General features: G+C 49.7%; 1 protein-coding gene across 2 annotated transcripts in view; it reads left to right on the forward strand.

Moving 5' to 3' along the window:
* The window catches only part of LOC140389619 (sodium/hydrogen exchanger 9-like), a 570,848-nt gene that overhangs the window by 449,383 nt on the left and 93,494 nt on the right, over positions 1-27,971 (forward strand). For both annotated transcript variants that reach the window (XM_072473892.1, XM_072473893.1), the window contains exon 14: positions 19,206-19,288. In XM_072473892.1, coding sequence (XP_072329993.1) covers positions 19,206-19,288 — 83 coding nt within the window. The remainder of the gene's footprint in view (positions 1-19,205; positions 19,289-27,971) is intronic.

The raw sequence follows: 27,971 nt of genomic DNA on the forward strand, positions 1-27,971 counted from the left end.
TAGTCACCTTTCGCATGGTATGACCAGGTATGGAGGTGCCGTGATGTCGATGATATTTACAAAGTGTTCATAGAGCAGCAATCAGTCGATCGGGTGGCCTGGTCGTCCTTCTGGAGCGTCTGGGCTTCGGTGGTGATTCTGATGAGGGTCCCGGCGGCTGCGACTCTGGGAGCGTGGTGTCGTCCTCCCTGGCAGCTTCGTCACCCCTAGGTGGCGCTGTAGGGGCAAAATGTTGACAGAGAGGGGGGGCGCCTGTAGGGGGCGTCGGTGGGTGGTCGGGCCCAGGCAGGAGCGGCGGGAGTACTGACCCTCCAGTGAGGTGCTGTGGGGTGGGGGCAGTGGTTCGGGTGTGCATGGGGTTCCGGCAGGCGCCAGGTCCCGAAGGGAGACTGTGTCTTGCCGGCCGTCAGGGAACGCCACGTAGGCGTACTGGGAGTTAGCGTGCAGCAGGTGGACCCTCTCGACAAACGGGTCCGACTTGTGCGCCCGCACGTGCTTCCGAAGCATGATGTGTCCGGGTGTCGCTAGCCAGGTTGGGAGCGAGGTCCCGGAGGTGGACATCCTGGGGAAAACAAGGAGACATTCATGAGGCGTCTGATTTGTGGTTGTACAGAGCAGCGACCTGATGGCGTGGAGGGCCATCGGAAGGACCTCTTGCCAGCGGGAGACCGAGAGATTCCTGGACCGTAGGGCCAGTAGAACGGTCTTCCAGACCGTTCCGTTCTCTCTTTCTACCTGCCCGTTTCCCCGGGGGTTGTAACTGGTCGTCCTGCTTGAGGAATTGACGCAGGGGATGGCGAATGGGAACCGGGAGTACTCATCAATCACGTTCAGGAAATACGTGTTGGGGTCGGTGGAGGGGAGGGGGCCTTTGAAGTCCATGCTGAGGCGTTCAAAGGGACGGGAAGCCTTTATCATGTGTGCCCTCTCTGGCCGGTAGAAGTGCGGTTTGCACTCCGCGCAGATTTGGCATTCCCTGGTAACTGTCCTGACCTCCTCGATGGAGTAGGGCTGGTTGCGGGTCTTGACAAAATGGAAAAAACGAGTGACCCCCAGGTGGCCTCTCAGGTACCGCAATACCTGGTGCTACCACAAACCCAAAACTCCATGAACTCATCTCATTTGTCTGTACACACATCACCGGGCCACATACAACAGGGGACAAACTTCGTCCCCAACCCAAAACTTCCCAAAATCTCAAACAGGTACCTCCACTCCACCCGGTCAAAAGTCTTCTCCGCATCCATAGAGACCACTATCTCCGTTAGCCACCCTTCCGACGGGGTCATAATCACGTTTAACAGTCTCCTGATGTTACTGGAGAGCTGCCTGCCCTTTATGAAGCCCGACTGGTCCATGCGACCACCCCTGGAACACACCCCTCCATCCTCCCCACCACTAACTCAGCCAACACTTTCACATCCATGTTTAGCTGTGAAATGACCCACACTCCAACAGGTCCTTCTCTATCTTTGGGATCAGCGTAATCGACGCCTGCGTCAATGTCTCTGAAAGCCCCCTTCCCCAGCATCTCGCTAAACATCCCCAGCAAATGCTGTGCCAACTCTGTTGCGAGCTCCTTATAAAGCTCTGCCTAGTAGCCGTCCGGTCCCGGGGCCTTCCCCGACTTCATCCCCCTTATGTTATCCATCACCTCCCTCAACCCTAACGGCTCCTCCAGCATCTGACTCCTCTCTTCATTCTCGGGAACTCCAGCTCATTCAAAGATCGGCCCATATATCCTTCCTCACCACCTAGCTCAGCCCTGTACAGCTTCTCATAATACTCGCTAAATGCTTCCATTAATCTTTCCCGGCACTGACACTACCTCCACCACCCCCCCCCCCCCCCCTTCCCTGTCCACACCCTCAGAATTCCCCTGGATGCGGTTACCTCCTTAGCTAGTGGGCCAGCGTGCGGCTTGCCTTCTCTCCATATTCATATTGCACACGCCCCTCACACTCCGATGCTGTCACACTGCCTTTCCCATCGTCAGCCTGAGAACTGCCCCTGTAATCATTTTCTCTCTGCCAACCCCTCCTTGGTTGGAGCTCTCAAACATTTCCTGTCCACCTCGACTGTCTCGTCCAACAATCGTCCATACTCCTCGTTCCTCCTCCTGTCCCTGTGCGCCTTGAACGAGATAACCTCCCCCCGAACTATCACCTTCTACGCCTCCCAAAACCTCCCCATTCAGATTCAACTCCGGATAATCTCTGATCTCACAGAACCCCTTATCCGCCAAAAACCCCGAGTCCAGCCTCCATCTCGAGACATCTGCTCCTGCCTCGAACTAAGTCTGACCTCCAACTAGTGCGGTGCATGATCCAAGATCACCATCCCCCAGTACTGCCCCCCACCACCACCACCACCAACACCGCTCGACTCACTACAAAAAAAATCAATTCTGGAGTATAACTTGTACACATGCAAGAAGAAGGAGTACTCCCCCCGGTTCCTAAACCTCCATGGGTCCACCATTCCCATCAAGCTAGGGCTCGCCCTATCCACCCTCGGTTCCAGTACACAGTTGAAATCTCACCCCATAATCAACTGATGCGTGTCCAGGACCATAATCACTCCCAGCAACCCTTTCACAAACCCAACGTCATCCCAATTCGGCGCATTTACATTCGCTAGCACCACCGGCATCCCCTCCAACACCTCGCTCACTATCACAGGGTGGCACAGTAGCACAGTGGTTACCACATTTACTTCACAGCTCTCGAGTCCCAGGTTCGATTCCCGGCTTGGGTCACTATCTGTGCGGAGTCTGCCCGTTCTCCCCGTGTGTGCGTGGGTTTCCTCCGGGTGCTCCGGTTTCCACCCACAGTCCAAAGATGTGCAGGTTAGGTGGATTGGCCATGTTAAATTGCCCTTAGTGTCCATAAGGTTAAATGGGGTTGCTGGGTTACGGGGATAGGGTGGAGGAATGGGCTTAGGTAGGGTGCCCTTTCCAAGGGCTGGTGCAGACACGATGGGCCAAATGACCTCCTTCTGCACTGTAGATTCTACCTCCCACCTGGTTCCCGCACTTCCTTGGCTCCTACAAACCCTGTACCTTGGCTCAGCAAGATGGCCACCCCCTCGTGACTTTGAATCAAACCGGAGTGGAATACCTGACCCACCCATCACTTTCTCAACCTGACCTGATCCTTTACCCAGAAGTGCGTCTCCTTCAGAAACAACCCCGCCTTCAAACTCCTTCAAAGTGCGTGTAGACCTGAGACCTCTTCGCCAGCCTGTTCAGTCCCTATACATTCCATGTTACAAATCTTACAGGAGGCGTGCACCTCCACTCCCTCCTCCCCTCCACCATCATCCCCTTCCGATTCTATCTCCTTTGACTTCACCCTGAACCGGGCCCACCCAAGATGGCCCCCTTCTCTGTCCATGACCACGCTCAGTCTCCAACTCTGCCATGTTGCGTTCCCTCCCTCCCCCTCCCCCCGCCACTAACTGGCCACCTCGCCTCCATTCACCAGCATTACCTGCCAGCATGACAGCTCCTGCCCGAAGGCCCCTTGTACCTCCCACCCTCCCCCTCACAGACACATCCAAAACCGCAGGTCACCCCCTCCAAAGAAGAACAGCATGGATGGTGGGTGGGAGGGGGGTGGGCAGTTGCCCCTTACAAACAACAACGATAAAATCACCCAACCCAAAAACTACTCCACCCTCTGGCCCCCCACATTACCCGCATCTTCCGACCTCTGCTGTTCCAGCTCCTCCGTTCCCATTGACATTCAGTTCTCCCTAATTTATGGTCTCTGAAGAAGTCATTGGCCTCTTCTGGGGTTTTAAAATAATGCTCCCGACCATCGAACGTTGCCCATAGTTCCGGCGGGTACAACACCCCAAACCGAATCTGCCTTGGAAATAGCATTGCTTTGGCCTTGTTAAATCCGGCACGCCTCTTCGTCAGCTTCGCATCGATACCTTGGTAAATGCGGACCCGGTTCCCCTCCCATTCGCAGTTCCATTTCTCCCTGGCCCACCGCAGGATCTTTTCCTTCTCCACAAACTCGTGGAACCTCGCAACCTACGCAAATAGTGGCTCCTTGTTCTCAGCTTCTGCCTTTAGAGACCCCTGTGCCCTATTCACGTCTGGGGCCTTGTCCAGCATCCCCTCCGCCACCAACCCCGCCAACATCGTTGAAACGTACCTCATGGCACCTGCACCCCCCACACCCTGCAGCAGGCCGACAGTATGCAAATTCTGCCTTCTGGATCTGTTCTCCTGCTCCTCTACCTTTTAACTTAGTGACTTGCAAAAGTCCCCCAGGAGCACCACCTCTGCCTCCAACGCCACCACCCCATCACTCTGGTCGGACATCACCTTCTCCATCTCCCGCATCTGCGACTCCTGTACTTGTAGACATTTCTCCATTCACTCCATCGATTCTTTCAGCGGTGCTACTGCTCCCTCAATGGCCTTCGACCAATCCTTGTGCATCTCCTTTCATTCCCCTCCTTTAATAAACGCCATCAACTGCTCCATCTGGCTCTTTCCAACTTGCAAAGGCCCTTTCCCCTCCGCCATCTTCCCAATTGCTGCTGCACCACAGGTCTCCTCCAGTTCCTTGGCCAGGTCCTTAACCTTTTTCTGCCAGGTCTGGTAACCAGCAGACATGCCACTTATGGCAGGGAACTTCTCCTCCACACCTTCAGCTACACTTTCCTGTCAAAACTACCCCACTTTCATGTAAAAAGAACTCAAACCAACACCTTCGAGCCGGAGCTGTCCTGTGTGCGACCACTCACTCCATGGCCGCCACCGGAAGTCTACAGTTTGCTGGTCAGTTGGTCCCACTTCTGCTGGCTATCTTTAACGCTTCTGTGTCCCGGGGGATATTTCCGGCAGAGGGTTGATTTCCTTGATCCTGAAGAAGGACAAGGATCCCATGGACTGTGGGTTGTATCGGCCTTTTTCACTTTTAAATGCTGATGCTAAGTTGTTGGCTAAGATGGTGGCAATGCTTTTGGAGCCTGCCTACCTAGGGTGATTTGGGAGAAGCAGACTGGATTTGCTAAGTGTCGGCAGCTTTCAGCCAGCATTAGGAGATTGTTAAATGTTGTATTGTCGCCCTCCTTTGGGACAAAGTCAGAGGTGATTATTTTGGTGGCCGCGGAGAAGGCGCTCGTTAGGGTTGAGTGGGGATACATACCTCTTTGAGATCCTGAGACAGTTTGGCTTTGGACCAAAATTTAATTCATGGATTAGACTTTTGTACAGAATGTACATACTAATGCCCTGAACTCGGATTATTTCTAACTGAACAGGGGTACAAGACAGGGGTGTTGGTTGTCTCCAGTTTTGTTTGCCTTAGCAACCGAGCCACTGGCCATTGCTTTGAGGTCATCTAACAGATGGAGGGGAATCGAGCATTGGGGCCAAGGAGCATAGGGAGTCCTTATATGAGGACGCTATTTAGCTATATATCATGGACCCACTCTCCAATGTGGGGGAGATAATGGAGTTGCTCAGGACGTTTGGCTCGTTTCGGACGTTGGTACAATCTGAATCTGGGCGAGAGTAAATATTTTCCGGTAAACCCTCCCAGGGATGGGAGCTGATCTGGGGAGGCTCACCGTTTCATCTGGAAAAAGCACTGGTATTTGGGAATCCGGGTGCCCGTGACTGGGCCTCGCTCCATAAACTTAACTTTTCTATTCTGGTGGATGGAGGGAAGGCCGATTTTGAAAAGGTGGGATGCCCTCCCGCCGCTCACCTTAGCAGGAAGGGTGAAGATGACTATTCTCCCGGGGATTTTGTTTTCATTCTAGTGTCTCCCAGTCTTTCTTCGCAACGCTTTGTTTTGCAGGGTTATTAAATTGATTTTTTTTTTCCCAAGGAGCTTCCTTCATTTCCCCTGGTACCATCGCCTTCGCTTATGGAGAGGTTCCTGTTATCGGCAAGAGTTAGGGGAGGGTAAGATGGCGGCTGTCTATGGGCAGATGTTGGCAACAGAGCAGGCATTGTTGGAGGAGGTAAAGAGGAAGTGGGAGAGTGCGCTGCATTTGGTCTTCGAGGGGGGAGTGTGGAGTGAGGCTCTTTATAGAGTCAACTTCACCTCCTCATGCACATGGTTAAGCCTGATCCAGTTCAAGGTAGTGCACAGGAGGGCGCACCTGACTAGGGCGCACAGGAGTGGGTTCTTCTTGGGCGTGGATGATGGGTGGAAGCGGTGCTCTAGGGGACTGGCGAATCTTATGCGCATGTTTTGGTCTTGCCCCAAGCTCGTTCGTTTCTGGGTCTCCTTTTGTGATACAATATCAGGGATTTGGGGCATTTAGCTGGAGCCGAGCCCATCGGTGGCCATTTTTGGAGTGTCGGAGTCGCCGGTGTTGCAGGCAAGTACGAGGGCAGATGTCCTAGCCTTCGCCTGGCTAATAGCCCGGAGGCGAGTTCTGCTTGGATGGAGATCAGTAGTGCTGCCTAAGGCCTCAGCTTGGTTGGGGGACCTAATGGAATTTTTGTACCTTGCAAAGATCAAGTAAACCATAAAGGGGTGGGTGGAAGGATTCTCCTCGAGGTGACAACCTTTCATCATCTTTTTCAGGAAACTGATTACCGTCAGCTGTTAGGAGGGGAGGCGGAGTTGTCTTTTTATATTTTTGGTTAAGGTTCTGTTTTCTCTAGGGGTGGGGGGGGGAGGGGGTCTGGGGATTGGGTGGGTATACTTTTGGTACAGTACCGGGTTGGGGTTTGCTGTATTGTTTTTTTGTTATAATGAAAATCTTGTTTGAATAAAAATATTTTGCAAATATTTCTATCAGTCTAGCTCCCAATTTCACCACGAAGGCCAGGGCAAGGCTACTTATGGAAGAGCTTTCGCTTCCCTGCAGAGGTAGTGTCAACTGGCTTACTCATGTGTCTCCTTCTAAAAGATTCTTGCGCCTCTTGCATTTTTGCCAGAAATTATGTCAGAAGCATTGGAAAGCATAGGACCTAAAAATACCTTGCAGTTCCATCTGCTCAAAAACTAATAACCCCATAATTGTTCACTCACTCAAAGGTCTATCCAATTTTCTTTCCTTCACATTATCTGTCTTCTTGGGCAGTCAGAAAAATGGAGCTACTGTAGAGGGAAGCGCTTTCAATGTAAGGTAGTTTATTCCTGTTTGTTGCTCCACTAGCTTTCAGTGATCTCCAAACTGACCTTTTCCCAGAAGGAAATTGCAGTCCTTCAAAAGGCAAAAGCCACTTCTGGTAAATTCATGCGCTGACTGAACGAGTGTTAACAATGGAGACAATGCTACATGAAAGGATTATAGTTATTACTGATGCAGTGGGCACGATCCATGAGGTTACTGCTTTCTAAAGTCATTCAAGGGGATGTTTTCTGGTTCCATTCATAGCCTCTGGACTAAACAGAAGAAGCCAGGTAATTGTATCTGGATCAAGTGAGTCTAATAGAAACCATGTTTCACGGTAGGAATACCTCCCTAGCCATACTAAAATCCAGCCGACTCTTTCTTTAATTCATTCATTCATTCACAGGATGGCTGAGCCAGCATTTATTACGTATCCTTAATTGCCCATTTCTGAGGGCATTTTTTGCTGTGGATCTGGAGTCACATGTAGGCCTGACTAGGTAAGGATGGCCGATTTCCTTCCCTCACGGATATTAATGAACCGGATGAGTTTTTACGACTATAGTTTCAAGGTCAAGTTTCATGGAGGTTCACAAGAATGAAGAGCTTGTCATATGAGGAGCGGTTGAGGACTCTGGGTCTGTACTCGTTGGAGTTTAGAAGGATGAGGGGGGATCTTATTGAAACTTACAGGATACTGCGAGGCCTGGATAGAGTGGACGTGGAGAGGATGTTTCCACTTGTAGGAAAAACTAGAACCCGAGGACAGAGCCTCAGACTGAAGATACGATCCTTTAAAACAGAGATGAGGAGGAGTTTCTTCAGCCAAAGGGTGGTGAATCTGTGGAACTCTTTGCCGCAGAAGGCTGTGGAGGCCAAGTCACTGAGTGTCTTTAAGACAGCAATCGATAGGTTCTTGATTAATAAGGCCATCAGGCATTATGGGGAGAAGGCAAGAGAATGGGGATGAAAAACATATCAGCCATGATTGAATGGGGGAGCAGACCTGATGGGCTGAATGGCCTAATTCTGCTCCAATGAACTTACGGTCATTATCAGACTTTTAATTCCAGATTTTTTGAAAAATTTAATTCCAGTTTCGCCATCTGCTGTGGTGGGATTTGAACCCAGGTCTCCAGATCTTGCTGTGGATTATTAGTCCAGTCACAATACCACTGCCCTGTGGTTATACTTTTATGTTTCTGGAAAAGCCCAGTTCATGGGCAAGACTGTCCTATTGTCTCCATGTGTATCTGAAGTGTATATTTTGAGGAGGACATAAAGGGTTGAAACTCCTCAGCACCCCAGCATCAAATTTAGGGGGTTATCCCAAAATTACACCAGGGAATCTCTCTCAAACCTTTAACGGTAAGGGTTTACCAGCAATTGCTAACTTCTTCTGGTCAATTGCCCTTCACTTGGAACTATCCGAAAATGCAATTCAGTCATAAATTTTGGATGTTTCTGGCTGTGTAGCACAAATGTTACACAGAAAAAGTTTGAAGAATTAAAACCTCTTCTAACTTCTGGTCAGTTATTTTAAAGACACACGGGATATCACCCTCATAGGACTTCACCCAAACTCCCAGGGGAGATCTCCCCTGCTCTTCCCCCGAATCCCTGCACAGTAGTCCCATACCTCTGATTCCCACTGGTATTCCTCTTGACCTGATCCTCCCCCCCCCCCCCCCCCCCCCGCTTCCAGGGCCAACCACCCCACACCCAAAACAGACCTTCCCCACCCCGGCCTCAAACTCTCCCACCCTGATGTTCAACACCCTCAATTTTCCTGATATCCAGTCCCCTCTCCCCAGTGTCTAACCTGTCATGGCATTCAACAACCCCCACCCTCACAATGTCTGACTCTCTCCCCCCCCCCCCCCCCCACACACAAAACCTATCCACTTACTTTACCTTCTTCCTGGCCTGTTAATTTCAGCCTGAATGGCTATAGATTGAGAGAGGGGAATGTGCAACAAGACCTGGATCTCCTTGAGCAACTACCTCCAGGATATACAACATTCTTCCAACTGCTGCTCTCGCCGCATCCTGAAAGCCACACTCAGTGCCATGCGCCGCCACATGAAGACACTCGACGTCTCTCTCCATCAGCACCGTCTTACTCTCTCTCAAAGCTGTCCCTGTCCCCAGTTTAATTTCGCCCTTCGCATCATTCGATGCCTGAACAAGAAACTTGTCCTGTTTCTTGCCGATGTTAAGGAACGCAAGCTTCAACAACCTATCAACACCACTGCCCATCCTAGGCCCAATCCCTCGTACCCCATTTCTCCCAGCCCCAGCCCTTGCTGTGTGTTCACCATACCCTCCGACCTTCCCCTCTTGAGGCTAAGCGTGCTGTTCTCAGCAAAGGACTCAGCTTGGTACCCTTACTTCCCCACTTCAATGAATTCCGGGCTGACATAATGTTGACCTCTCCTTTCGTCGCCTTCGTCTCCGTGCCCACTTCTTTGAGCAAGAGTCCTCCCCTGGTTGCACAAATCCTTTCATGTTAAAGCGCTTTTACAAAGGGTCATCTGGACTCGAAACGTTAGCTCTTTTCTCTCCCTACAGATGCTGCCAGACCTGCTGAGATTTTCTGGCATTTTGTTTTTGGTCTCCTTATGAACCAGTCGCTGGGACTTCCGGTTGCGGTGATGCCTTGCTAGCCGCACGTTTCGGCGGCTCCAGCTCCGACGGACCTTCGGGCTCTTTTAAGAGCCCCAACGGGAAATTTTTTGACGACGCAACCCGGTGTGGGGTGTGTGAGAAGGGAGTCCCCCCCCAACGAAGGTGGAAAAAACCGGCGGCGGCGGCTGCAGCGCGAGGAATCGTCGACCAAAGGGTCAGAAAGAGAGAAGCACAAGATGGCGGCGGAGAAAGCGCAGGCGACATGGGGGCCTGAGCAGGATGAATTTTTGAGACGGTGCGTGGAGCTGCTGAAGAGGGAGGTGCTGGCCCCGATGCTACAGGCAATTGAGGGGCTCAAGGAGACACAAAAGACCCAGGAGACAGAGCTCCGCGTGGTGGAGCAGAAGGTGACAGATAATGAGGACGAGATCCTGGGCCTGGCGGTTAAGACACAGACGCACGAGGCACTTTATAAAAAGTGTACTGAAAGGATCGAGGCCCGAGGAAATGGAGCGCGAAGGAAGAACCTTCGGATACTGGGTCTCCCTGAGGGTGTGGAAGGAGTGGACTGTGGAGCTTATGCAAGTACGATGCTGAGCTCACTGATGGGTGCTGAGGCCCCTACGGGCCCCTTGGAGGTGGAGTGGGCACATCGGATCCCGGCGAGAAGACCAAAAGCGGGAGAACCACCCAGGGCGATAATCGTGCGATTTCACTGCCTTAAGGATAGAGAAGAGGTCCTGAGATGGGCTAAAAAGGTGCGGAGTAGCAGATGGGAGAATGCAGTGGTACGGGTGTACCAGGATTGGAGTGCGGAGGTGGCGAGAAGGAGGGCGAGCTTTAACCGAGCCAAAGAGGTGTTGCATAAAAGGAAGGTGAAGTTCGGGATACTGCAGCCGGCAAGACTATGGGTCACGTATCAGGAGAGACACCATTATTTTGAGACGGCGGAGGAAGCATGGACCTTTATCAAAGAGGAGAAATTGGATCGGAACTGAGGGTCTGATGCTGCAGGAAATGTTGTTGTTAATGTTATGGTTGAAGTTAATTGAGAAGTAAATTGGGAAGGGGGGAGACATTGGGAAATGTGGGCGCCGGTGAGTGGGGAAAGACGGGACATAGTTGGAGAATGGGGATGGGGAGGGGGAGGGGAAAGGGAGCTGCGCCATAAGAGGCGGGTCAGGTAAAGGGAGGTTCCTGCGCCAGAAAGAATAAGGCGGGAAGACAGGCGCAAGGCGGATGGGAGTTCCCCACACGGGGGGGTCGAGGAGTGATCAGGAGTAGCTGGGGTCAGTTGAAGTCAGCTGACTTACGGAAGTAATATGGGGGGAGCAATCACGCTAGAAAGAGATCTAGCGGGGGTGGGGGGGACAACTGGGTTGCTGCTGCGGAAATCCAAAAGGAAATGGCTAAAGAGTGGGTGGACGGGGATGGTGTGCGACGCTGGGGGAGCGAGTGGGAGCGCGGAGGCGGGATATGGGACTGGCCTAGAGAAGGTAATGGCTAGTCGACACGGGAGGGGGGCAGGTACCCCCCTAGTGAGGCTGATCACGTGGAACGTGAGAGGCCTGAACGGACCGATAAAAAGTGCCCGAGTGCTCGCGCATTTGAAAGGACTAAGGGCAGACGTGGTTATGCTCCCAGAGACGCACCTAAAGGTGGCGGACCAAGTTAGGTTAAGGAAAGGATGGGTGGGACAGGTGTTCCACTCAGGACTAGACGCAAAGAACAGAGGGGTGGCCATTTTGGTGGGGAAACGGGTAGCATTTGAAGCAAAGAACATCGTAGCAGATAGCGGAGGTAGATATGTAATGGTGAGTGGCAGGCTGGAGGGAATGGAGGTCGTGTTGGTTAATGTGTATGCCCCAAACTGGGACAATGCGGGATTTATGAGACGGATGCTGGGGCGTATACCGGACCTGGAGGTAGGAAACTTGATTTTAGGAGGGGACTTTAATACGGCGCTGGACCCGGGGCTAGATAGATCCAGCTCAAGGACCGGAAGAAGGCCGCCAACGGCCAAGGTACTTAAGGGGTTTATGGACCAAATGGGGGGAGTGGATCCATGGCGATTTCTTAGACCTAGGGCTAGGGAATTCTCTTTCTTCTCCCATGTCCATAAAGTGTACTCCCGAATAGATTTTTTTGTTTTGGGAAGGTCGTTGATCACTAGGGTGGAAGAAGCTGAGTACTCAGCCATCGCGGTTTCGGACCATGCCCCACATTGGGTGGACCTGGAATTAGGAGAGGAAAGGGAGCAGAGAACACTCTGGCGATTAGATGTGGGATTGATGGCGGATGAGGGTGTGTGTGCAAGAGTGCGGGGGTGTATTGAGAGATACCTGGAGGTCAATGACGACGGCGAGGTCCCTGTGGGAGTGGTATGGAAAGCACTAAAAGCGGTGGTCAGAGGAGAACTGATCTCCATTGGGGCCCACAAAAGGAAAACAGAGGCCAAAGAAAGGGAAAGATTACTGGGGGAGATTTTAAGGGTGGATAGGGTATTTGCAGAGACCCCGGAGGAGGAACTGTACAGGGAGAGGAGACGACTCCAGACGGAGTTTGACCTTCTGACCACCAGAAAGGCGGAGGTACTGTGGAGGAAGGCACAGGGGAGGAGGTATGAATATGGGGAAAAGGCTAATCGCCTGTTGGCTCATCAATTGCGAAAGAGGACAGCAGCGAGGGAGATAGGAGGAATTAGAGACGAAAGGGGAGACACGGTGCGAAGGGCAGGAAAGATAAATGAGGTGTTCAAGACCTTCTATGAGGGACTGTATAGGTCTCAACCGCCAGAGGGAGAGGAGGGGATGCGGCAGTTCCTGGACCAATTGAGGTTCCCGAAAGTGGAGGAGCAGGAGGTGGTAGGCCTGGGGGCACCGATTGGGGTGGACGAGGTTATTAAGGGACTGGGAAGCATGCAAGCAGGGAAGGCCCCGGGACCAGACGGGTTCCCGGTGGAATATTACAGAAAATATGTGGACTTGTTGGCCCCGTTGATGGTGAGGACGTTCAATGAGGCCAGGGAAGGGGGGACTCTACCCCCGACGATGTCGGAGGCGACGATATCGCTAATTTTGAAGAGGGATAAAGATCCGTTGCAGTGCGGGTCCTATAGACCTATTTCATTATTGAACGTGGACGCCAAATTGTTGGCAAAGGTACTGGCATCGAGGATAGAGGACTGTGTCCCGGGGGTGGTGCACGAAGATCAGACAGGGTTCGTAAAAGGGAGACAACTGAATGTTAACGTGCAACGACTATTAGGGGTGATAATGATGCCCCCAGTGGAGGGGGAGGCAGAGATAGTGGCGGCAATGGATGCAGAGAAGGCATTTGATAGGGTGGAGTGGGAGTATTTATGGGAAGTGTTAAGGAGGTTTGGGTTCGGGAACGGGTTTATTAGCTGGGTTTGACTTCTTTATGGGGCTCCAACGGCAAGTGTAGTTACGGGTCGACAAAGATCGGAGTATTTCCAACTATATAGGGGAACAAGACAGGGATGCCCGCTGTCTCCATTGTTGTTCGCGTTGGCAATTGAACCTCTGGCCATGGCGTTGAGAGACTCCAGGAAATGGAGAGGGGTGATTAGAGGGAGAGAAGACCACCGAGTCTCGTTATACGCAGATGACCTATTGTTATACGTGTCGGACCCAGCGGGGGGATGATAGAGGTTATGCGAATGTTGAGGGAGTTCGGGGATTTCTCGGGGTATAGGCTAAACATGGGGAAGAGTGAATTATTTGTGATACATCCAGGGGACCAGAGTAGAGAGATAGAAGGCTTGCCTCTAAGGAAAGTGGAAAGAAACTTCCGATACCTGGGGATTCAGATTGCTAGGAGCTGGGGAACCATGCACAGACTTAATCTGACACGGCTGGTAGAACAAATGGAGGAGGACTTTAAGAGGTGGGACATGCAGCCTCTGTCGCTGGCGGGCAGGGTGCAAGCAATTAAGATGATGGTCCTCCCGAGGTTCTTATTTGTATTTCAATGTCTCCCTATACTAATCACTGAGACCTTTTTTAATAAAATAGACAGGAGCATAACGAGCTTCGTGTGGGCAGGGAAAGTTCCGAGAGTAAGGAGGGGGTTCCTTCAGCGTAGTAGGGACAGAGGAGGATTGGCACTACCGAACTTGGGCGATTACTATTGGGCCGCCAATGTGACAATGATACGTAAATGGATGATGGAGGGTGAGGGAGCGGCGTGGAAAAGACTGGAGAGAAAGTCCTGTAAAGGGACGAGTTTAGAGGCGCTGGTGACGGCGCCGCTACCGTTCTCACCTAAAAAGTTTACCATGAACCCGGTGGTGGCGGCAACATTGAATATCTGGGGACAGTGGAGGCGACAGAGAGGGGTGCGGGGAGCCCTGGTGGGGTCCCCAATCAGGAACAACCATAGGTTCGCCCCAGGAAGAATGGATGGAGGATTTCAGAGCTGGCACCAGTTGGGAATTAGGAGGGTGGGAGATTTATTTATAGATGGGACTTTTGCGAGCTTGGGAGCATTGGAGGAAAAGTATAAGTTGCACCGGGGAAATTTCTTGAGATATATGCAGGTGAGGGGGTTTACTAGACAACAGGTGAGGGAATTTCCGTTGCTCCCGACACAGGGGATTCAGGACAGAGTGCTTTCAGGGGTGTGGGTCGGAGAGGGCAAGGTGTCAGAGATATACCGAGAGATGAGGGAAGAGGGGGAGGAGTTGGTGGGCGAACTAAAAGGAAAGTGGGAAGAAGAACTAGGGGAGGAGATAGAGGAGGGTATGTGGGCTGATGCCCTAAGCAAGGTAAATTCCTCTTCCTCATGTGCCAGGCTTAGCCTGATTCAATTTAAGGTGCTACATAGAGCACACATAACGGGAGCAAGATTGAGCAGGTTCTTTGGAGTGGAGGACAGATGTGGGAGGTGTGGCGGGAGCCCGGCAAACCACGCACATGTGTTTTGGGCGTGCCCGGCACTGGAAGGGTATTGGAAGGGAGTGACGGGAGTGATTTCGAAGGTGGTGAAGGCCCGGGTCAAACCAGGCTGGGGGTTAGCTATATTTGGAGTTGCGGATAAGCCGGGAGTGCAGGAGGCGAAAGAGGCCGACGTTGTGGCCTTTGCGTCCCTCGTAGCCCGGCGCAGGATCCTACTCATGTTGAAGGAGGCGAAACCCCCCGGACTGGAGGCCTGGGTAAATGATATGGCGGGGTTCATTAAATTGGAGCAGATAAAGTTTGCCCTGAGAGGGTCGGCTCAAGGGTTCACCAGGCGGTGGCAGCCATTTCTCGACTACCTAGGGGAACGTTAGAGGGAAGACAGACGACCAGCAGCAGCAACCCAGGGGGGAGGGGGGGGGGGGGTTAGTTTAGTTTATGTCAAAAGATAATGGGGTTTTGTTATTTGTGTATGGTTAAATATTTTCTTTATTGTTACGTTTGCTTTGTAAGAGGGGAAAAATTGTTGTCTGGAAAAAAATTTCAATAAAACATTTTTTTTTTTTTAAATGAACCAGTCGCTGAAAGTAAGCATGCAGGTGCAGCAGACGGTAAAGAGGCAAATGTTATGTTGGCCTTCATAGCGACAAGATACGAGTACAGGAGCAGGGATGTCTTGCTTATACAGGGCCTTGGTGAGACCACACTTGGAATATTGTGTGCAATTTTGGTCTCCTTATCTGAGGAAGGATGTTCTTGCTGCAGAGGGAGTGCGGTGAAGGTTTACCAGACTGATTCCAGGGATGGCAGGACTTATAAATGAGGAGAGATTGAATCGGTTAGGATTTTACTCACTAGAATTTAGAGGAATGTGGAGAGATTTCATGGAAACCTATAAAATTCTGACGGGATTAGACAGGGTACGTGCAGAAAGGATGTTCCCAAAGTGGGGGGGGGGGGCAGAATCAGAGGTAAACCATTTAGGACTGGGATTAGGGGAAATATCTTCACCCAGAGAGTTGTGAGACTGTTGAATTCGCTACCACCGAAAGCAGTTGAGGTCAATACATTGTATGTTTTCAAGAAGGTAGTAGATATAACTTTTGATGCTCAAGGGATCAAAGGATATGGGAGGAAAGCGGGAACAGCTCACTGAGTTGGATGGTCAGCTATGATTATAATAAATGGCAGAGCAGGTTTGAGGGGCCAAAAGTGTGTGGGGGTGGGGGGTGGGGGGGGGGGGGGGTGGGGGGGGGGGGGGGAGGTGGTGGTGGGGGGGGGGGGCTGAATATACAATGACTTCTCCCACAATTGGCACCAGAGGGATTCTCCCTGGTATTCTAGCCAGGACCGACACTTGGAAAAATACCGGCAAATGGCATTATAAGCAATTCAGAGAAAATGCACTTGATTTGTTTCTGAGTTAAAGTAGTAATTTTAAAGTTAGGTAAAGTTGGACATGTTGGGCCTGTACCCATTGAAATTGAGAAGAATGAAAAATGATCTGATTGAAACATGTAAGATCCTGAGGGGATTGACAGGGTGGATGATAATAGGATGTGGGAGAAACTATAGGGGAACAAGGTTACAAATACGGAGATCTCCCACTTAAGACTGAGATGAGAACTTTGAGAGTCATTGGGCGGAATTGCACTCAGCGCGGGGCAGACAATGGGCGTAAAATCTGCGATTGGGTCCGATGCCGCTCCCGCGATTCTCCGGAGAATCACGAATCGGGCGCGCGCGGTCGACGCTGCGCCGGTCGGGAGCCTTTTCGGCGATTCTCCAAAGTTAACTGGCCGAGTTCCCACCGGCGTGGTTCTCTCATGGTTCCACCCGGCAGGCACTCGGCGTGTCCGCGGCCGCACTGGTGGGGGGGGCGGGGGGATCCGTCACCGGGAGGGGGCCTCCAGGACAGCCAGGGTTCCTATCAGCACGCACGCGTGATCTGGAGGGGAGGGGCCTATGTAATCGGTGCCGGTCCATGATGTGGGTCGGCCATGTCATACAACGTGGCCGACGGAGGCCGCCGCCGTGCGCATGAGCGTACCCCTGACCGGAAGTGCAGGGCCCCGTATCGGCAGCCGAAGTTGCGAGGAGCACTCCGGGGCCTTGCTAGCCCCCTGGAAATCGTATAATCACCTTGGACTTACTCCAGGTAAGTCCAGAGTGATTTGTGCGTGTTTTTCCGCGGGCGTGCGGACATAGCCCCATTACTGGAGAATTCCGCCCATTGTTCTCTGCAATTCTCTTCTTCAAAGAGCAGTGAGGCTGGGTCATAAATTTTATTAAGGCTGAGTTAGATAGATTCTTGATTGACAAGGGAGTCAAAGGGTACAAGGGGGTAGACAGGAAAGTGGAGTTGAGGCCACAGTCAGATCAGCCATGATCTTATAAGACAGTCTTTACGGATCAAGCTCCAGGGACTGAATTGCCTACTCCTCCTAATTTGTAAGTTCATATGTATGTTCATATACTCTGATTATCGTATTAGCCTAGCTCTTGCAATTACTTCATGATCACGGAGATGTAAAAAGAAGTTTGATTTTCAGCTTTAATGAAATTAGCTCATTGGATGAGCAATAAGGTGCTCGGGCTAGAGAAAGGCAAATTAGAGAATTCTTGCTCCTGGTTATTGTCTGGTTACCTCATTGGCAACTGTTCCATTAAGTGATAATTACCCTCTTACGACCCTCAATAGGTGCATGTGCAGGAGGGCCGTCCATAAGCCTTAATTCCCAGGACATAACCAGGAGAAGCTGGGGGGTCCCCATCCTGCACCCTCCTAGCTGACTGATGCCGGCATTAAATTCTGCTAACAGGGATCCCCTTTAACCATTCTCGTCCTCTAAGAATGATGCATGGAAGGGATTATATCTGGCCGAGTCCATTGATCTGTCCAAAGCCACATTGTTCCCAACCAGCGTCATCTTATCTTCATGGATTTTCCCGCTGTGAAAAAGCAAGATCCTATTATAAAAATGTAAGTCACAGCTCGGTGACATCATCAGTGGATGCAATGATTTTCACAAAGACTTGGGTTGTGGGGGAGGCCGACCTGATGTCAAAGGCCACGGAAAAGCCTGTTGAACCTCCCGGAAGGCTGGATGAGGTCAAGACAATTTTTTTAAATGATTACACGTGGAAGAGGAAAGAATCATTGGGCCTCTCTTGGCCCTATCCTCCCTCTCCCTCACCACACCAGGATCTGTCTGGAAACAACAGTGACTCCCCCATTCTGACCCCATGGACCTGCTCCCTTCAGTCCCTGGAGCCAGCCTTCTTTCCCACTCTCAACGACCGATCATGTCGTAGATCCCGTTGAAGGGCTGAGAGAGCTCCAGGGGCGCTATGCCCCCGGAAAAGCAGCTCGCCATGGCGCAGCATGGCCGGTGAAAGTCGGGAGACCTTCCTCCCGGGATTTACCCGGCTCGCAACGGCAGGCGAGGTTCAACGCAATCTCGCAAGACGTTCCGAGGTGAATCCTGCCCACACTGGCCAGGATCACTTTTAGGCAAATCTGCATATTAGATCGAGGCAATAAGCCTTACTCTAATGTGCAGATCCTGAGCTACCTGAGCCTTTGGGATTCAGTCCCTTCACCTCCTGGACCTTGGGCGAGCGCCGCTTGGTACTGGCCCCCACAAACGACGAACAGACAGAACGGCACTCCTGGCATCTCCAAGAGGATCGGAGGCCCCCAGATGCATGCCCTTTGGGCAGGGTGGTGCCCTACAACTGCTGGTGCCACCTGATTCCCCTGGCACTACCAGGGTGGCAGGCTGGCACTGCCGTGTTGCCTGGGTGGCACTGCACGAGCAGTCGGGCTGAGGCTGCCCACCATGAGTATTGGTGGGGGGGGTGGTGGGGGGGTGGGGTGGGGGGGGTGGCGTGGGACTCTCCCATGTTGCGTTTGGGCTGGGTGGGGAGGTCGGGGATTCTTTTAGGAGCCTCGGAGATCAGGACGGCATTCCCCGTTCCGATCTCTCGCTACAATGTGGAGTCCCAGCAAGCAGACCTCCACACAGTAGAAAACGGGACTATGTGTGGCCTCGGCCACGTGCTCCCTGTTCAGGCCCCTTATTCAAAGCGAGTCGCGTTGACTAATGTGTGTCTCGGCAGCTAAACGCGCTCGCTTTGTTCCCTTATGGGAAGATCGTGCCCAGCAGAATTTATTTAAAATTTATTACACAACCCCAAATTTGGGATCCATGGGCAGTTTACCCAATCCAGCCCTCGCCTTTAAAATCAGGGACACAGAATATTTTTGTGTCGCAAACTCTTTGTTGAAAGTACTAGAATATTCTCTTTTTGGTATATATAATGGTTTGTTTTTCTAATGTCTGCTGATTTTCTGCAAGGGTTCATTTCCTCTGTTCCGCAGCTGAAAACACAGTGCAGCTCTGGATGTTGCAATTCACAGAAGAAAGCTTATTCATCACCACACTGTTCGGTCATACGATCCATCTTCTCCATTCCCCCTGTATTAGATAACGTCCTCATCCACTAATGTTCAAGTAACCCATTCTTAAACGAGGATGTTTATTTTTATCTCCCCAGAGTACCGACGACCAACCGGGGGTAAACAGCACCAAGGCGGAAAGCGCATGGCTCTTCCGGATATGGTACAACTTCGATCACAAGTATCTTTTTTTGGTGAACTGTAAGTCATGGTTCAGTTTGCGGTATACTTTGATGTTCTTTTGCAGCGGATCACCTAAAGAGGACCGTACATGTAATGCGATGTAACACAGTACACTACATGCACATTGAAACACACACTGCAGCACTCAAATGATAAACTCTCTCGTCTCAAGGTATAAAGGTGTACCGACCAGCCTCTCAAGTTCAAAAGGCGGGTCAGCTTTCCTAATCCCTGGGCCCAATGGCAAAAGACTACACTGCTGGAAATCTGAAACAGAAAATGCTGGAAACACTTTAGTAGATCAGGTGGTGCTGTCCGTGGAGAGAGATAGTTATAACATCGAAGAGCTATGACCTGTTGTCAGCTCTGATGAAAGGTCATTGACCTAAAGCTTTAACTCTCTGTTCCTCTCCACTGAGGCTGCCTATCCTGATGGGTTTTTCCAGCGTTTTCTGTTTTCATTCCCGATCCATTGCTCATTCATCTCCAAGTGGAGGGCTGACAGACACTGTACAGGATGCACAGGACTCCCGCCAACTTTAACCATTCATGTAGGAGCCTGCTCACAAGTGCGTAACCCACCGATCTGTGTCTGAACAATGTGCAGAGAGTTCTGAGTATTCTTGGGTAACTAACTGGAAGTGCAACATCCTGTTTTTCTGTATGACTGACTTGATCAGAAAACAGAACTGATTGGGGAGGTGTAATGCTAACTGCCCATGTAAAATGTTGCTAGTTGGAGTTTCAAGATTAGTTTCATAGAATCATAGAATGGTTAGAGCATAGAAGGAGGACATTCAGGCCATTGTACCCATGCTAGCTCTCTGGAAAAGCAATTCACCTAGTGACGCTCCCCACATTCCAATTCCCCATAGCCATATCAATGTTTTCTTTACGGGCGTTTATCCCGTTGCCTTCTAAAAGCCATGATTAAATCTGCCTTCGCTACATTCTCAGGCAGTGTGTTCTCGGTCCTAATCATTCACTGCTGGATTATTTTCCTTACGTCATCATTGGTTCTTTTGCTGATCACCTTAAATTAGTTTCCCCTCTCAGTCCGTCTGCCAATTGCAACAGTTTCTTGCTAACTATTCTGTTTCAACACTATGGCAGATAGCGAGAGTCGGTAAAAATTCCCAGCCCAACCTACCTGCCTCGGGAGAAAGAGTCTGCCAAGATGGAATCTTCATTGCTGGGAGGTGCGAGTGCAGGTCTGAGCAGGGCCAACCAATCCGGGCAGAAGTTGGGAGGCAGCCATAGGGGCTGCTGGTTGCCGAGGAGGGCTGTTCAAAAGGCCTACCTCGGTACCAAGGGACTTCTTCCCAGAAAAAATAAAATAAAAGGTTCTCCAGCCCTCAATCCTCACATCCCCTCACCCTCCAAACACTCTCCATGCCCCATCCATACCACCTCATGGCCCCTCTAACAAGCTCCCTTCCGCCCACTCCCTATGGCTCCTCATATTCCCTGTGTCAAGTTCTGCCATGCCATGTACCCCTTATAGCCCCTCATGTCCATTGATTCACCAAATACTGTTGAGAACAAATGAATTCTGTCGTGACCGTAGGATGTGTTTAAAATCAAATGTTGGAAAAAAATAATCCATTCATATCTTTCTATGTTGAAAAATTATTATGTCACTACAAGCTAATAAAAGTGTCATAAATCCAAACCCTTTAAAGCATCAATAACAAAAACAGTAAATCCTTGAAACCACTTTACTTGTGTAAACAAACATTGTGAAATTGAGAACAGAGATCTGAGAATCAACCATTTAACTGTCAGTCTGTCTCAATCGGAGCAATTTGTCTCTAGAGAACAGTTGTTTCAAAAAGAGAAAGTTATCTGGACTCTCAGCCAAGCTTCATTATGTATGCTTAGCTGACAGACCAGACAGCTAATGCTTGGAGGGTTTGAAGGACCATGAGTGGTGGGGAGGGTATAGCCTGGCATGGAATGAATGAGGGGTCATAGTGGTGGGTGAGGGGCATAACTTGAAATGAGTTGAGGTATGGGGAGTGTGTGAAGCGGTGAGGGCTAGGGGGCTAATTTTCTCTTTATTGATTTTGTTGTAACTGGGATGAAGTTTCAGAGCACCAATGTGGGCCTTTAAAAGAGCCTGCCGTGGCACCTGGCAGCCCATGTGGCTGCCTCCAAACCCGAGGGAAATTGGCTGGACTCCGTTAGCACCCATCTCCCAGGACAAAAATCCCACCTTTGTTGGCACTTTTTCCCGAGGCCAGTGGACCAAGGTGAGAAATATCCTGGCTCCCACTCCTCCCTTGCAGGATGAAATCTAGCCCCTTATGTTTTCCAATTAGAACGAAGGATGATGTACAGTCACTTAAACGTTTAACCTTTATCATTTAAAATAATTCTACTCTTGAAACATACTTCTATTTTAGAAAATAGTCATGCAAGTATAATGGGTACAGTCTTGTAGCGGTCACCAGACAGAAACATGACACGGTTTTTCCTCTCTCATAATCATAAGACCAATTAGGCAGACCAGAGATACAGAAGGACGTAAGAAAAAGTCATTAAAATTCATATGATTCAATTTTAATTGGGAGAAATATTCTATGGCTCAAATCATTCTCTCTCCACTCACAGTCCAGACTGAATCCAGGTGAATTGTCGCTACTGCTACTCTTATCCTCCTCATAGTCTCTCTCTCACAGACTCCATTCTGACTGGCTCGCCACGTTTTACCCCCCATTTTCTTCAATACACCTCTGTATTTTCTTTCTCTCTCCCTCTCACAAATAATAACTGGTTCTTCGCCATGTTACGGATCTTTCATTGAATCATGCAGCGCAGAAAGGGGACATTCAGCCCATTGCACCTGTGTCCACCTTTTGAAAGTGCAGCCCAGTCAGTTCCTCACAGCCGTCCTCCCTTTCCTCACAGCTGTGCAGTTTTATTTATTTGTCCTTTATTCTTTCCTGGCATTTGTTGCTTATCCCTCAATACCCTCAAACTAAATGGTTTGCTCAGCCATTTCAGAGGGCAGTCAAGGGCCAATCACATTGCTGTGGATCTGGAGTCACGTGTGCTAGACCAGGTTAAGGGAGGCCGATTTTCTTCCTTAAAGAGGCATCAGTGCATCAGATAGTTTTTTTTTTATGACAATCGATGGTAGATACACTGGCCGCCATTACTCAGATTCGCTTTATGTTCCAGATTAATGTATTGAATTTAAATTCCGCTGTGGTTGGGATTTGAAGCCATGTGCCTTTGGGCATCTGGATTAGCAGTTCAGTGACGTTACCACTAGGCTACCACCTCTCCTTATTCTTTATATTCATTTTCAGGTATATATCCAAATTACTATGCCGCTTACCAGGTTGTGTATTCCAATGGTATCAGTTCCCCGTGTTTGAAAAGAAAATTCCTCAACCCGCCTGTGATGCTTTTGGTAATTATTTTAAACCTGTGTCCTCTGTTTATTAACCCACCAACAGTAGAAACAGATTCTCTCACTCAATTGCCTGTGCGCGAGAGCAAGGGACTGACCCAGTACCTTATCCACTGTAAGTACTATTCTGAAGGTCAATAGTATTTGCTAAAAAAAAATGTCACAAGTGTATGTTTGAGTCCATCCAAGTATGTTACAATTCTACAGTGGAAAATGATCCACCGGATTTTAGTGAATCTTTAAATGAGTTGCAAAACACTGATAGCTGTTTTTTTTTATTTGGCATGAGAAGGAATTACCAATGTACTGAGCAATAGAATTACTATCCCCTCCCGCAGAATTAATTACGTGCCCTTCTGTGAGGGGCAGAGGTAGGTACACTTCCCACTCTGTGATCCATGCAATATATGGAATGTCCAGTGTATGGAGTGAGACATCAGAATTTTGTACATTCTAGTTCGAGCTGTTGTCAGAAAGCTTTGCAGGGCGTATGAAAGCTGTTTGGAATCTGAAGACCTTGTGCAACAAATTTGGTAAAAGTCCAGTTTAATGAGCAGATCCGCCTTTTGTAAATGACACCGAGAGAGTGCCTTTTGATAACAAGCTGCCCGAGAGCATGGGATTTGCTTGATCATTAATGCTGCGTTTGTGACCTTAAAAAATTCTGATAATTGGTTAGTGTTCTCGGGTTAAGCATTCATATGAAATGCAAATGCCTTTTCTGTGTGTTCTTTATGTATTTAGTGCCCATCAACTTTCGAGGTCAGCAACTTCCATTACCTTGGTGCTTACTGGAGACAGAGTCCTCAAACCTCCAACACTGAATAATACCAATGGCCTGGATTTTCATTACCGAGACGGATAGTGGGGACCATGGAAAATTCCAGACTTTGCGTGTCCGCAAAAATAGGGAGCAGGATTCTCCGTCCCGCCAACCCCGTTTTCCGGTACGGCGCGCGCCCCCGGCGGCAGCGAGATTCTCCGTTCCTGCAACCGGCCAATGGCGTTTCCCATTGTGGTCACCCCACGCCATCAGGAAACCCGCGGGCGTGGGCACACTGCTGGTGAAGCGGAGGATCCCGCTGACGGAGAATCCCACACAGGTTCGTCAGTGCCACGGACTGGTGGGTGCAGAGGCAGGCCGTTCACAAGGCTCACCTCAATGCTGTGGGACTTTGTTCCAGTTAAAAGAAAAAAAGCCCTCACCCCTCGTGCCACCTCACCCCTATCCATCCCCCCATGTCCCCAAGCTAAGCTTTGTCCCTCCACCTGTAGTGTAATCGAGTACGTTAGACTGATTCCCTTAAAGGGTTAACTGTAAATGTCTGTGATGTCAGAGAGGGAAGTGACATATCCTCATGTTAGCTGAGAGTCGAATAGAAAGCAGCATGGAAATAAGCTGGTGTAAGGGAGTATTCTCATCATTGTAAATATGTTACAATAAAGGTAGTGTTTGCAGCTAACAGTCTTTGGGAGTTATTGAAACTACTCCCAAAAACACAGTAATATGCCACCCATCCCAAGGGCACTGCATGCCCCCTAAACCAAGCTATGTCTGTTCACCCAGCTCCCATGGCCTCTATTCACCCTATGCCAAACTAGGCTTCTCCACCCACCTCCCATGGCCCCTCATGTACCCTATGCCAAGCTATGGCATTGACATCGACCCACTCATGATACACTGTACAGAACCAATAGACCTTATATTGACAATTCTTTTCACTATGTTAAAAACATATGTTTCTTTCACTACAGTCTAGCTTGGCATAGGGGGCATGAGGAAGACCTTTTGAACCCTCAAAACCTTTCAAAAGGTTCCCTCGTAGCTCACAACACCTCTGAGGTGTCTCTGTAAAAACCAGGCCCGATTCCATGAGAATTGCAGAGGAATAAAACAAGCCTACCTCCACAATGGAACTGGCTGGTCCGCAGTGGCAGGATTGCGACCTGAACCAGCTGGCACCCTTTATAAGCACCCCTTAAAATCGGAAAGCACAAAAATAGGGTAGGGAATCCTGGAATTGGGACCCATCCACCATTTTTAAAGGGTTCCCGAGTCCAGGCCTTGATTCGAATTATAGAAAGTCAAGAAATGCAAAATCCTTTAAAATCACATTAGGTTTGCAATTATGGAGTTTGATGAACTTAGCTGTCAGCCAAACCCTCCTCTGCAATTCTGGAGCATTTTCTGTTTTTGATTGGGATTGATAGAGCCTTTCAGAAAGTTCTGGAGCAGAAGGCATGTTCCATTTTTGCTTTCAGCTTTATGCTGAGAAAAAGCTGGGCAGAAGCCTGCAAAATATCTCTCCCCGAAAGGCTGGAACTACTCTCTCTGATATCTCGGCTGGAGTGAGCAGATCTGGACACTATCAGTCCTGTGAAAGTTCAACTACGGCTGAAATGCTGCAAGCATTCTCTATCCAGCCACTATCAGTCCTGTGAAAGTTTATCTCCTGATTTAAATATTGCAAGCATTGTTCCCAGCCGGGTCTGTGCAAGTTTAAACCTCTGTGAGAAAGGCTGGGAAAAGGACAGGCTGAAACCTCTCTCCTGAGAACCCAAAATAGGTCCTGAAGTCCAGGCCCTTTTCTCTCCCTCTGTACCACAGCTGTAAATCCTGCTTAAAGAGCAGACAAGTGTTCAGGAGCCAGAGTGGATGGAAAACCCCTCCTTTAATCTCTCAGGTAGAGAATTCCAGTAATATCTCAGTGAGACTGCGAGTCAATCTGGTGGAGGTCTATACAAGTGAAAGTGACTCTCCACAGGAATTTCTGCAGCCTGCGAGGTCTAATTGAAGGAAGATTCTAAAGGATCGAAACCAACTGAGGATTTCAAGATTGCCGACTACAATGCCTACCTTTATTGTCACAAGTCGGCTTACATTAACACTGCAATGAAGTTACTGTGAAAAGCCCCTAGTCGCCACATTCCGGCACATGTTTGGGCACACAGAGGGAGAATTCAGAATGTCTAAATTACCTAGCAGCACATCTTTTGGGACTTGTGGGAGGAAACCGGAGCACCCGGAAGGAACCCACGCAGACACGGTGGGGAAACCTGCAAACTCCACACAGACAGTGATCCAAGCGGGAATCGAACCTGGGACCCTGGAGCTGTGAAGCAACAGTGCTAACCACTGTGCTACCTTGCCGCCCATTATCAGCAATAAAGATTCACCTCAGCCCTTTTAATCCCTGTTATTTATGAACCTTTCCTACCCCCTGCATCGTGTGTCTGTCTTGTGAGTGTCTGGGAGGGTGGGGCAGGGGTTTGGGGAATAGTTAGGCTAGTAGACCATTGTTCCATTATTTACAGTACATGTTTGGGATTTGGGAAAGTTGCGGTTTGTGTACGACGCTATTCAAGAAGCCCAGCAGAAAACATTTTCGGGAATTAAGCCAATAGGCTGTGAAAGGGAATGAAGGATGTTGCATCATTGTAGTTCCTTTCACAATCGCACAATGTCACAAACTATTGGGATGTTGCAGTGATTGCCAAATTACCAAGTACTTTTGAAATTCAGTCCATGCTGTAATGTAGAAAATGTGACAACACATTTCCCTCTTTGACTAACAACCCAAAGTCAAGCTCCCACAAAAATCAATGGAGCAATGGCCAGATGTTATACTATAGCGAAGATAGTTGGGAAATGAATATTGGCCAGTGCATTGAGAAAGACTCCGCACTCTTCGAATAAGATCTTTAAATAGACCTTTAGTACGAACCTGGGAGTGCTGATGTGTTCTCACTTTCACGTCTCATTCAGAAAGGCAGAATCTCTGGGATAATCTTTTAGATTTTTACCTTTTAATAGACCTTTCCCCCCCCCCCCCCCCAGTTCCCATTTTGATTTTGCTGACTGCATTGTATCTGTGTATCTTTAGGCTAACAGTACGAAGTACTAACAGATTGCAAAAGCGCGTGGGTTGAAAGCAACATTGACAGATGTTTATTAAATAGGTCTTCACTATATAAGGGTTGGTACGAGACTAGGGCAAAAGCCCGTGAAGTAGTTGATAATGACACGCATGTTAAGTGACTCAGTTCTTAAGGAGTTATTGCACACAACTACAACAACCCACATATCTTAGAATCATTGAATTTACAGTGCTGAAGGAGGCCATTCGGCCCATCGAGTCTGCACCGGCCCTTGGATATATATAACAGTATCTCCTATTTTGCCTATTAGTATATTAATACATACTGTCATATTTCTGTTCATACTTCTTTCAACCTCACTGTATCATTCTCTGTGTGCGGGTACACTTGTCTCTGGCCATCTCTCTGCTTGACCTATTTCTCTTTGTGCTTTTCCCTTTTCTTTTTTTTGACTTTTGTTCTGTGAATTTCCTTTTCATATGAGTTGACCTTTGATTTCCAGAAGGCAGTTGACAAGGCGCCACTACACAAAATAAGAACTTATGGTGTGGAGGAGAACAGCATGAATAGAGGACTGGTTAGCTAACCGGAATCAAAGAATGGGCATAAATGACCACTTTCTGTTTGGCAAACCGTGAACTGCAGAGTGCCATGGGGGCAGTGCTTGGGCTTCACTATTTACAAACTCTAACAATAACTTGGATGAAGGGGCCGAATACACGGTTGCTAAATTTGCTGATGACTCAAAGATAGGTGGGAAAGTAAGTTGTGAAAAGGACCTATTGGACGCAGTGTGCCAGTCATGTTGTGCAGGAACGGGAGCACAATGCAGGCCTCTCACCGGTTTCCCGGCAGCTAGTACACCTCACGAGATCTATTCAGGTCAGAAACCATCCGGTGCCTGCAGGTGCAGTTGGAGGAGTTCAATAGTGTGCTGGGACAGGAGGTGGTGCCGAGAATGTGTGCTTCCCAGGCCACCAGTCTGTGGTGGAGACCTTGGAGGCAAATATATCGGCCATGGGTCAAGATGTCCAAGGCCTGGGGCACTTTGTGTGGGCGGTGGCCGAGGCACCTGACAAGGTGGCCCTTTCACAGGCAACCATGTACCAAGGCCATCTGGAAAGTGCAGCAGTGCTCCAGAGCTTGGACCAGTCATAACGGGTCATGGCTGTAGGCGTTGACAGCATTGCATGGGCACTGGCTGGCCTGAACCAGTCACAGAGGGATGTGCACTGTCCCTGTGATCCATGGCTGCGAGCATTGAGGCACTGGTCGAGATGGGAACAGGGCTCCTGGACTGGCAGTGGCAGGTGGTGGTGGAGCCTTCAGAGCTCACTCCGGCCGCATCCGCGTCCCAACAAGTAGCCCTTGGGCCATTGGGCAC

This window comes from Scyliorhinus torazame, chromosome 14 (genome assembly GCF_047496885.1).
Source record: "Scyliorhinus torazame isolate Kashiwa2021f chromosome 14, sScyTor2.1, whole genome shotgun sequence".
Classification (NCBI taxonomy): Eukaryota; Metazoa; Chordata; class Chondrichthyes; order Carcharhiniformes; family Scyliorhinidae; genus Scyliorhinus; species Scyliorhinus torazame.